The 12645-nt window shown below is 40.0% G+C and overlaps 1 protein-coding gene across 1 annotated transcript in view; it reads right to left on the minus strand.

Annotated features, from left to right (window-relative positions):
• MCF2L2 (MCF.2 cell line derived transforming sequence-like 2) overlaps window positions 1-12645 on the minus strand; it is a gene marked incomplete at both ends in the record, with an annotated part of 213807 nt that overhangs the window by 39677 nt on the left and 161485 nt on the right. Inside the window, 3 exons of the mRNA XM_082655291.1 lie at window positions 2199-2268; window positions 3432-3547; window positions 4565-4631. Coding sequence (XP_082511417.1) covers window positions 2199-2268; window positions 3432-3547; window positions 4565-4631 — 253 coding nt within the window. The remainder of the gene's footprint in view (window positions 1-2198; window positions 2269-3431; window positions 3548-4564; window positions 4632-12645) is intronic.

Genomic DNA, 12645 nt, shown 5'->3' on the forward strand with positions numbered 1-12645 from the left:
TCATCATAGGTGACACGGTAGCACTGGATTGCATTCTGAACGGCTGCTGCAACCTTCGTGTACCATTCTACATTCAGGTCCTTTGCCTCAAAAACTAACAGTGCCTCCTCAGATAAAGGAAGTCTTGCCATTTCCTGTGTCGTGAATCTCTTCTGTTCTTCAGTTACTTCTTCCTCTTGTCGCTCCACTCTCTCAATTATTTTCACTTTTGTTTCCATCGTTATCGCTCAGCATGTCTTTTTACTTTTTTCTTTTTAGCATCTTTATTGGAGTATAATTACTTTAAAATTGTGTGTTAGTTTCTGCTTTATAACAAAGTGAATCAGCTATACATATACATATATCCCCATATCTCTTCCCTTTTGCATCTCCCTCCCTCCTGCATCTCCCTCCCTCCCACACTCCCTATCCCACCCCTCTAGGTGGTCACAAAGCACCAAGCTGAACTCCCTGTGCTATGCGGCTGCTTCCCACTAGCTAGCTATTTTACGTTTGGTGGTGTATATGTGTCCATGCCACTCTCTCACTTTGTCCCAGCCTACTCTACCTCTCCCCATGTCCTCAAGTCCATTCTCTAGTAGGTCTGAGTCTTTATTCCCATCCTGCCCCTAGGTTCTTCATGATGATTTTTTTTTTTTTTTTAGATTCCATATATATGTGTTAGCATACGGTATTTGTTTTTCTCTTTCTGACTTACTTCACTCTGTATGACAGACTCTAGGTCCATCCACCTCACTACAAATAACTCAATTTCGTTTCTTTTTATGGCTGAGTAATATTCCATTGTATATATGTGCCACATCTTCTTTATCCATTCATCTGTCAATGGACACTTAGGTTGCTTCCATGTCCTGGCTATTGTAAATAGAGCTGCAATGAACATTGTGGTACATGACTCTTTTTGAATTATGGTTTTCTCAGGGTATATGCCCAGTAGTGGGATTGCTGGGTGGTACGGTAGCTCTACTTTTAGTTTTTTAAGGAATCTCCATACTGTTCTCCATAGTGGCTATATCAATTTGCATTCCCACTAACAGTGCCAGAGGGTTCCCTTTTCTCCACACCCTCTCCATCGGCGCATCTTAGTACCAACTACATCACTGCTGCTTTTATGCTTGCTTCCAGACATCCTGGGCTTGAAATAAAGATACTGTACTACTGTACTCTATACAGTACTGTACAGTAAAGCACACAAAAGCACAACCACTTGCAGAGAATACATGCACGTGACAATGTACACCAGACACGTGAACTAACTTACGTTATCAGACATGTGAACGCATGTTCGCATCTTTGAAAGTTCGCAACTTGAAGGTTCGTAGGTAGGGGACTTACTGTACTGCTCTTAGACTTATCAGTCATCGTTTGAGCTGTTTAAAAATGCTTAAGTTGTTTGATCTATTGTCTCAGGCTCACAAAAAGAAAACAAGCAAGAGAATGAAAGGAAGGGCCGGTTGGGAGAGAGAGAAGAAATGGGAAAAGTTTAGAAAGCAAAGGGCACCGGGCTCATCTCCAAAGGAGGAAGGAGGCACTTGGTGGGGAATGATGCCGGCTAAGGCATTTCTCTGAGCCAGCTCCCAGGGAGCACAACTGGCCCAAAGTGCCAGCCTATTTATTGCCCAAAGCCAGGTGGAGAACTGGCAAGAGGGGAGAGGTCTGTGTGGTGGGAAGGGAAGCAGACAGAAATACGATGTTGTAGGACAGGAAGTTCACAAATGGGGTGCTAAGTGGAAGACAGGCTGTAGACTTAAAATTTTCTAACTTTCCTTGATGCCGTAGAAAATAAAATGGAAGAAAATGTATGTTCTATAGTTTCAGTTTAGTACTTCTTTTGAGAGTGTTACTACAACTTTAGTGAAGAATTTAAGCCTGCTGTATGATTCTTGCCCTAAAACAGTTAGCTTAGTCATTCAGAGAAGGATCCTCTGCCTCAGGGGTCTGGGGGGCCAGTCTTCCATTTCAGAGGACTTGGCAGGAAGCCAGGCTTACAGTCGTTCCCACCTAGCAGGGTGAGCTCAGTCAAACTGGACTCAGCTCACAAAGGCTGAAGTACTGCAAAGGACTCCCGCTTTGCATTCAAAAGGCAGATGTAAGTTTTTAGACCCCTTGTGTTTCCATTTGCCCTTGCCATTACACAGAAAATTAAGGGCTGACTTTAATCGCACGGTTATTTTGAGTTATTGGGAGCACAGACTTACTCTCTTGAGAAAGCAACGTGCCAGAAGTTCAGGGTTTTCAGTGCATTTTTCCAATTCTTTTAGAAAAGTCCTAGGGAAAGAAAACGATAATAATGCTTTGATTTTTACATGTATGGGGTTAACAAAATTTTCTGAAGTAAAATCACATAAGGTTTTAAGAGGTGCTTAGAAAAATGCTGTTTTCCAGGCTTTACCGCTTTTGACTCATCTTCAACATGCTGATTTGGAAGAAAACAATGTATTCTGTGACATTGCTAGGATTCCCTGAAACCACTCATACCAGTTCTGGTCATTCTAAGCACCAGCCACAGACAGACTGGATACACTGAAGATCCCTGCTACATGATAGTAATGTTAACAAGAACTGCTGTTGCTGCTGCCACTACAACTATCACGGAGAGCTGACTATAAATCAGGCATAAGCTAAGTGCTTTGCAAACAATATCTCATTTAATCCTCCACCAAACCTTGTAAGACAGGGTTTCGTAAGTGTGAAACCTGAGGTTCAAAGAGGCTGCATAACTCCTCCAGAGAAAGCAGAAGTGGGATTTCCATTTCAGCCTTGTGTCTGACCAATGGACAACAGATGTGGCTAAGAAACAACTGTAGTTCAATTCACCAAGCAGTCTCTTCCCTCCTATCATTAGATGTGTGATCCTGGGGCCATTAGAGTGAGTAAAGTTAGTAAACAACTTGTGGTTTTGTCATCTGTAAAATGAAAGGGTTGGAACATGATTTCCAAAGTCCCTTCCTTCTCTCATTCTCTAGAACCCAACACCCAAGCAGACCTGGGAGGAAAGGACAATTCCCTGACCAGTTAGCATTTTCTAACACCCTGGTTCCCAGCACTCCGCTACGATAATAGGTATGTGGACTTGTGTCTTGGTCGACTTTGTATTCCCAATGCTGAACACAGTGCCTGACACAGAACAGGTGCTCAGTAAATGCTGATGCATGAGTAGATAAATAAGGAAAGGAACCCACAAATGAGTACAACATCGATGCCTGACACCCGTACATGCTCCATTAATGTCTTTTCCCTTTTTCCTCGGGGACCTTGTGACACTTCTCGCATCCTTCTTATCCCATACCACCCCAATCCAATCCACTGACTCTGGACTACTTGATTAAGCCTAAAAATGTCTAAGCAACTTTCATCTCCAAATTCCATCATTCTGATTTCCATCCTTCTCTTATTTTCCATTTTCCCTGATAATTTGAATGAATATGTACCTGTTGTGAAATTCATAAAGTTCTCTAATATTCCCAAAGAGAAATTCCTTGTTATTCCGAAGAACATCTGGAATTAGATGCTTCAGCCAAATAAAATCCATTGGAATGATATATCCCTGCAGAGGTGGAAACAGGGTAGGTTTTACAAACAGGAACATATAAGAGATGATCTGACTTAGCCACTTTAATAATAGGGGAGTAAGGCACACATGTCCTGAAAGCCATTCCGTCAAAAACATTCTTCTGATATTATTTTCCTCATGTGTCTATCTTCAGAAGAAGATGGCTTAATGGCAATGATAATAAGATGGCATTTTTATAGGAAGAACAAATCTATTTTTTAAATTCGTCACATAAGTCAAATGTGAAAGGAAAAAACTTACCCATTATTTTATGACCTGATGCAATTACTATTGTCTTATTATATTTCCTTCATGACTTTTTTAAAAAGCTGTTTTATATGGTTATAATCACAGTACATATATAATTTGTAGTCTGTTTTTCCATATGCATTTTAGACTCATAAATTTCTACATATATTGTTTTAAATTTAATCTTACAAGCATTCATTTCAATGTTGCTGTATATTATTAAAAATAATTATTTTGTAACAGTTGAATAATATATCATTTAGCATGTATATAAGACTTTATCAACCATTCCATTCCCTGGACATTTGGTTTTCTTCTGATGTTTTATTGTAAAAAATTTCTATTATAACTTTGTACATATAGTTTATTTCTCAAGATTATTACCTTAGGAAAATAGAGAAAATATAAATTTTCACTCAAGCAAAAAATGCTACTTAAAACAATAAGAAACAATTCTCTCATTTATTTATCAAAAACATTTAAATTATCATACCCACTGTTGGCAAGCATATGGTGAACCTAGGTGGGCACTGCTAGAATCATGTGAATTGGTACAATCCGTTGAAAGTTATTTTGTTACATGAATCGATAGTCATAAGAACGTTCTTATTCATACTGAAAAAAACACTTGTGATATTACAAGACCTGAAATTTTGGTGGGGATTCTAGAGACATATGGCAACTATTTTGAGTTTCTATCTGCAACAAAACTTTTCCAGTTTGAATACATGCTTAACGTCCCCCCGCCCCAAATCTACTTACGTCAATTATGTTTTTAATCTCTTTTATATAAGTCTCTTCCGTCTCAAGCAAGTCACGTATAATGCGCCTAAATCAGCAGCAGGTGGGAAGATGAAAGAAAGAGAGAGACAGAGGTGGGGTGGGGGCGGGAAGCAGTGTTTTAGAATTCTTCTAGAATAATGGTCATCAATACAGTTCCCCTTAGTGGCTCATCTACTTAGGTTGTGGTCAGTTCATTCCGTTCTGTTGAACACCCAAGGCCAACATCTCACAAAAGCACACTCTGATCACACTGGCATGAGAAGAAATGGCAAAGTTAAACGACTCAAAATCCATTTATGTAGCCAGAGAATGATCTGTTTGTGAGCCATAGCAAGGGGGTCAAGAGGGCAGACACTGGAGTCAGAAATACCAGGTTGGGATCCTTGGTCAGGAAGGTCTACCTGATCCCTACGTTGCACATGTGGTTTCCTGCTCCCTTCCTCTGGCATTCCATGTCTCCGTGTGATTGAGTTCCTCAGCCAGAAGACATGAGCTCTGTCTGCTTCCCCTGAGAAAGGCAGGTGGGAGGTGTGGTAGGCAGAATTCTAACACGGCCCCCAAGATTTCTGGTCCCTGGTACACACACACACATCCTCCCAGTTAGTCAATCAAACACTAACTTAAGTGCTGCTGGGAAAGTATTTTGTCATTCGGTTTTGTTCCAAATCAGTTGCCCTTAAGATAGGTAGATTACCAGGTTGGGCACATCCTAATCTCATGGACCCTTTAGGTCTGGGTCTAAAAGTCAGAGAGATTAGAAGCATGTGAAGGCGTTAGCACAAGGGAGATTCTCCTTTGCTGGGTTTGGAGATGGGGGGAAGGCATGTGGCAAGGAAGGCAGGCAGCCTCTAGGGGCCAAATGGCCCCCAGAAGACAGTCAGCAAGGAAACAGAAGCACTAGTCTGCGGTTGCAAGGTACTGAATTCAGCCACAACCATATGAACTAAGAGGATACCTTCTAAGAAGCGCAACTGGCCAACACCTTGATTTTATCAGTGGGACTTGAGCAAAAAGCCAATCTTGTTATGCCTGGACTCCTGTGCCAGGGCAATTGTGGGCTGAGCTGCTAAGCTTGCGGTCATTTTTTGATGCAGCAATAGAAAACTAATAGAAAGAGTGAGGCCAGTCCCCACATCTATCACCAGACAGACTGCTTTCTTTCTCTCCTCAGGCTGTGTGGCCATACTTTTTTTAGGGCTTTCTTTCAGGCCTCCAAGTGAATCAGTACAACTGTTCACATGTAGAATATATACATTTATGGTTTCCTGTGAGCTGTTGGTGGATTATCTATTAAACAGTAGCCTACCCTAGAAAAGAGTTTCTTTTCCTCTCATAAGAATGGGTATGACAAGGGACAAATAAAGGACACAATGTAGGAAATTCACACAAATACATAAATGGCTATTAGTCTTATGAAAAAAATGCTCAATATATATGAATCCAACAAAAACATATTAAAAAGAAGTACAATTTTCAACTTCTATAATATGGCAGACATTGCAAACCTCAAAGGAAGACCGGCAGATGAAGATATGGAAACACACTCGGATAACATTGGTGAAAGTACAGATTTGTGCAAGATAACTTGGAAATATCTCACCAAAATTTAAAACACATGCTCCTTGACTCAGTAATTTCACTTCTAAGTACGTTCATTGTTTGTAATTAGAACAATAGAACGACAACAACCAGATATAAACTGGAAATTACTTAAATTATGGTACATACATATAATGAAATGCTATGCAGTTTTTAAAAAGAATGAAGCTGACTGAATCATGCTGACATGACACAGTCAATGTATTTTAAGTGAATTTAAAAAAATAACCAAGATGTACAACAGTTTGCAGAGTGACTATTTGTATAAAATTTATACTATGTGTAAAATGAGCGTATATGCATACATATATGTAAAATTGTATATGCTTAGAAAATTCATGCAAAGAAACTTAAAACATTGTTAACAAGGGGGGTGGGAGAGGGTAGGGGTGGGAGTTTGGGATTAGCAGATGCAAACCGGTATATGTAGAATGGATAAATAGCAAGGTTCTACTGTATAGCACTAGGACCTTGGGGAAATATACTCAATATCCTGTGATAAACCATGATGGAAGAGACTATGAAAAAGAATGTATATATATATATGTATAACTGAGTCACTTTGCTGTACAGCAGTAATTAACACAACATTGTAATTCAACTATACTTCAATAAAAAATAAATTAAAAAAACATTGTTAACAGTGATTGCTTTTAGAAAGTGATACTGAAGACTAGAAATAGAGGAGAATTTTTACATTTTATTCTGCACCCTTTTTCAATCTTTGATTTAAACAAAAACTTTAAACATCTACTGCTTTTCTAATTAAAAAAAAATAGTTTACATGACGTTTTAAAATGAATGTTACTGGAGGTAATGACATATAAACCCCATTTGAGAGATATAAATAAATGCTATAATCTACCTATTTTATAGCTCAACAATTATTCTTTCTTAAAAATGACAATTTCCATATCTATTTATAAATGCTTGTTATAAGGCAAGACTGATAAAGGATAGCCATTGACCAAGGATACAATTGTAAGAAGTATAATTCTACCAAAAAAGTTACTCTAAGATCATATTTAGCTTAACGGTGTCTCTGAGTTAAGAGGTTCCTTTGCTTTTTGTAAATCATCCTGAAATGATGATAGTTACTATGTCAGAAGGAAATATAGGCCTCAATACCAGTCTGTTTCTATGAGCCATGACATAAAGTACGACCACAGCAACAGTTAAGCATTCATAGAAAGCCAGAGTACAGCCAGCCTCTTATGTCTCCGTGAAGCACTGGGCTTAAGCAACTTGGCAAGGCTGTTTAAGAATGTGTTGACGACTAAATGAAGTCACAAGGCAGAAACAACTAGGTGGTGGGCAGACATCAATCTTATCATCCAACAGTTAATATAAGAACTTAGAGACCCCTAGGAGTCTTTACGAATCTGACACAAGAAAAAATCCACAACTCAGAAGAAAAAAGTCCCTTGTCAGGTCATATCCCAGTTCCAACTGCTTCATTTTACTTATTTGAGGCAATGGATAAAACTCCAACAATAGAAAGTCTCCTGAACACTGGTAGCCTTCATTTCTGTTCAGATTAAAAAAAAAAAGTTCTCATACCACTGTTAACCATTCTTTTATCTTTCTTCTCCTTTGTTTTCCTTTCAAATAACTTTATAAAATGGGAGAGAATCGATGATTCTAGCTGACGATTGCCTGCTTTATTATTCCAAAGCACATAACTTTGTTCACAGAAAAAAAATCAAGGATTTAATATCTAAAGTCATCAAGTATATATAATGTAGATAAAAAACAGAAAACATCGGGAGTACTCAAGTCATTTTAAAACCTTAAACACCTAGAGCAACTTATGCCCTGGTGGACATCTACCCAGAGGTGGAACACTGTAATTAGGATGGGGTTCACAACGCCAGATCAGCCCGCACGAATGTAGTCTACACTAAATGTATACTCTGGCTTTGTTTTACATGTAAAAGTGGTTCTCCCCTCACCCATACCCCCAGGTCATTAAGGAGAAAATGGAGGCATAATGTGTTTTAAGGGACTGTTTCTTCTCTGAAGCCATATTTCAAGGTAGCATAAAAAAAGAGCTTTGGAGATCTGGTTCCATCCTATATGACAGCTCGTGTTTGTTTAAGATGATACCGTAAGCGAGAGGCAAGAAAGGAAAGCCTTTTAAAAAAATGAATGCAGCCCTATTTGGTAAGCAAGATCATTAATGTAGTATGTACATGTTAGGATCTCCTGATAAGTTTCTTCTTTGCCCACACACCTTAATCTGTTCCCCCTTTTAACCCTTGCCCCTCGCCCCCTCCCCAATTTCCCAGCTCTCCAATAGAAGAGTATCCTTTTGGAAACCAGTCTGTTAGAAATATATTTTTGCTCATTACCTGTCAATACAATTTGCCGTCAAGAGATTTCATTTACTCCTTGTATTCAATCATATCACTCGCGTCAGAAAGTATTATAGATTTTCACTTTAAAAAAGCTAGTTTTCATCTAATACTCTCTTTGCCAAATGGAAAGGTCTATTCTCATCCGTTTCAAACCCTAGAGCATCTGATGTAATGGATACTCATCTTAAACCTTTCTCTTCCTTTGGTTTCTCTTTATTATTCAATCTTCATTCACCACCCACCTCTCTGTTTCTTCTCTATTCCTTCCTTGCTTCATCTTCCTCCTTGTGTCTAATGTTGCTGCTCCCCCAAGATCTGAACTCAGGTTTCCAGACTTCCTTCCCTCCTCTTCCCTCATGCTGTTGACTCTCCCACATGATCATTTTCCTGCCAGACTTTTGGTCATGCTCAAGCCCATGTTGCCAATGGTCTACATACGTCTTCACCTGGATGCCTCCCAGACACCTCATTACCTCAGGCTGAAATAGAACTCATCAGACAGAAACAGCATGCATATCTGTGGAAGGGTCATAACTCTAGGGTCCCTAAAACACAGTTGTCATTGCAAACTCCTCCCTGCCATTATCGCTTACATTCAATCTGTCACCAAGCCTCATCTTTTCATCTCTGAACACACCTCTTGGAGTCCCTGCTTATTCTCCATTGCCGACGCCACCAATACAGAGCAAACTCCCGAGCCTTCTCATCTTGAATACATTGGTGTACTCCTAGCCGCTCACTCTTGCCTCTGAGATCTCACTCCCATCAATCTATTTTACAGACCTCCAGTCTATTCCCTTCCTAAAGCTTCAAGTCCATTATGCCATCATTCTCCCTCTTCAAAAACTTAAAATAGCTTTCAGTTGCCCACAACTGTCAATATTCCTCCCAGGATTTCAAGACTCTCCATTCATGTGAAAAGAATCTTCCTAGGGGGCTTGCTCAAAAGGTAAGTACAGGGCCACAGATTCAGAATGGGGAGCAATGGATGAAATACAGAGGTAGAATCTGTAATTTTCACAAGCACCCCACATGATTCTAATGCGGATGTTCCCTTATTTGGCTAAGTAACACTGAGCTGATCCATTCCTTTGAGCCACCTACCCCCCTTTAGTTAGGCCAATGGTATCATTATTTTATACTTCTTTTCAAATTCTAGTCATTCCTGAAAGTTCCATTTCTCCCTTTTCCATGAAAACTCTTTCCAACAGCTTCAGGTGAAATTAGTACCACAGTCTTATCCTTGCTTCCCAGACAAAAACCATTAGATCCATTTACCAAGCGTGTACTAGCTCCCTATTATGAGCCAGGCACCATGACAGGCACTTGGGACAGAGAAATGTACCAAAATGCCAGGCCTTAAGGAGTTCATAGTCTAATGGCAGAGACAAGAAAATCAGTGACTCCTGTGCAGAGTGATAGGTACCAGGTAGCCAGAGGAGTCAGGAGCACAGAAGGGAGGGGACACTGCCGATTTTGAGTTGAGTGAAGTTTAATCAGAGTTTTGAAAAAAGCAAGCAAGGGGACAAGGACAGGGAACTGTCCCAGGCCAAGGACGACAGTGTGGAGGAGGGAGCAAAGGTGAGCGATGTATGCTCTCCCAGTACTTGTAAATTCTTTGGTGGGGCTGGGCCAACAGTCTAGTACATTCATAAAATGCCAGAAGCAGATATAAACTTAAAGACCATCAGTTAATCCTTATATTACAGATGGAAAAAGAAAGCTCCAGGGCCATGCACTGACTTGTCCAAGGTCTCTGGCTTTGGCAAAGTCCATGTTCTTCCCACTACATTATGTTGCTCCTCTTGGCCTATGTTTGGGGTGCATCTAAAGTCCTGTTTGCTGATTATGAAATAAAACACAAATTAAAATGAAACTAGCATGGTGATATAAAAATACTGGGTTTCACGAAAATAGGTTTCCAAGTCTATTTCTGCTTCTAATATGTAGGGTAACTTTGAGCAAGACATTTTCTTTCTCAGGGTCTCCATTTCTTCATGTGTCAAAAGGCTGAATTAGATCATCCTGAGTATCCCTACTGGCTCTCATAGGTCACTCTATAAATACATCATTTTTAAAAATTTATTTTTAACATCTTTATTGGAGTATAATTGTTTCACAATGGTGTGTTAGCCTCTGCTGTATAACAAAGCGAATCAGCTATACATATACACACATCCCCATATCCCCTCCCTCTTGCGTCTCCCTCCCACCCTCCCTATCCCACCCCGCTAGGTGGTCACGAAGCACCAAGCTGATCTCCCTGTGCTATGCGGCTGCTTCCCACTAGCTATCTGTTTTACATTTGGTAGGTATATATGTCCATGCCACTCTCTCACTTCGTCCCAGCTTACCCTTCCCCCTCCCTACGTCCCCAAGTCCATTCTCTACGTCTGCATCTTTATTCCTGTCCTGCCCCTAGGTTCTTCAGAACCCTTTTTTTTTTTAAGATTCCAGATATATGTGTTAGCATACGGTATTTGTTTTTCTCTTTCTTACTTCACTCTGTATTACAGTCTCTAGGTCCATCCACCTCACTACAAATAACTCAATTTCGCTTCTTTTTATGGCTAAGTAATACTCCGACGTAAATAAATCATTTTAAATAAAATGTATGATGTGGTCTTTGGTCTAATCACACCTTGCTTCTCATTTCTCATAAGAAAAGAAGCAAAGGTCGTAAGATTTTCTGTCCATTTACACCCTCAATTAACTAAACACTGAATGTGTGACTGCATGTACTATAGGACGGCAAGGAGAAGGAATCAGCATGGGCTGGAGGGGTCTTGGTGGAGGCGAGATCTGGACTGTCTTGTGTAAGAGGTGCAGACTTGCAGCAAGACAGGAGGGTGTTCCAGGAGGAAGGAAACAGGAGCAGGGCTAGGAGTCGTGGCTACACCCAGGGCCTTGTGGGAACCAGGTGCTGGGGCAGGGTCTGGGTGGGAAGTGTGGGAGTCAGGGGGAGCCGGATGGAGGAGACGGTTGTCACTCCAGGCTATGGTAAGACTCCATGCAGGAGCCGAGGGGAAGGTTCAGGAGACTGAGTTGGCCAACGGGGACGAGAAAGGTCCAGGAGCCCGTTTCATTCAGCACTGAATAGGTCCTGAGGGTTCAGACTTAGGAAAACATGTTCTTAGTTTCACATGCTTCTTCTGTTTTGGTTAGGTGTTGCATAATTGCTTAATAAATTCCCAGAACTATAAATGGTAACAACATGAAACACTATGGACCCATACAATGACCTTGTTGAAATCAGTGATATTTTAAGCATTAATAAAAGGTCTGATGAATATAAACCGTTCTCTGTCTCCTGGAAGGCTAACAGTTGAAAGTTTTGCTCAGTTGCTGATAAGCCATCTGTTCTGTCTTCTCCACTTTTATATCTTAGTTTCTATATTTTGTCTGATGTTAATTGGATTTGATCTCATTACTCTGATGTGTTTAGGGTAAACAACCTTAAATTCTTTTTAGAGAAGGATGGGGCATAAGTAATCACTAAAGTTTATCTGGCTCACTCTTCAATATCACATAATAAATAATGACAAAGTAATTTCACACATACTGCACTTTTTAAAAGAGGGGCTGATTATAAACCAAATCCCATTAATCCTAATTCAAGTTAACAAACCTGCATTTGTGTAGCATTTTAGGGATTATAATTTTTTTTTTTTTTGGCCATGCCACGTGGCTTGTGGGATCTTAGTTTCCCCAACCAGGGATTGAACCTGGCCAGGCCCTGGGCAGTTAAAGTGTGGAGTCCTTAACCACTGGACTCAGGGAATTCCCCCAATTTTTAAAAAATTGTGGTAAAATATACATAACATAAAATTTACCATTTAAACAATTTTTAAGTGGCATTAAAATACAGTCACAATGTTGTGCAACCATCACCAGAACTTTTCCATCAATCCAAACTGAAACTCTGTACCCATTAAACACTAACTCTGCATTCCTTCCTCCCACCAGGCCCTGGTAACTTCCACTCTACCTTCTGTCTCTATGATTTTGCCTAGGTACCTCGTATAAGTGGAATCATACAAAATTTGTCCTTTTGCGTCTGGCTTATTTCACTTAACATAATGTATTCAAAGTTCATCCATGATG

The sequence above is a fragment of the Grampus griseus genome (assembly GCF_964374135.1).
Source record: "Grampus griseus genome assembly, chromosome: 5".
In the NCBI taxonomy this organism is placed as follows: domain Eukaryota; kingdom Metazoa; phylum Chordata; class Mammalia; order Artiodactyla; family Delphinidae; genus Grampus; species Grampus griseus.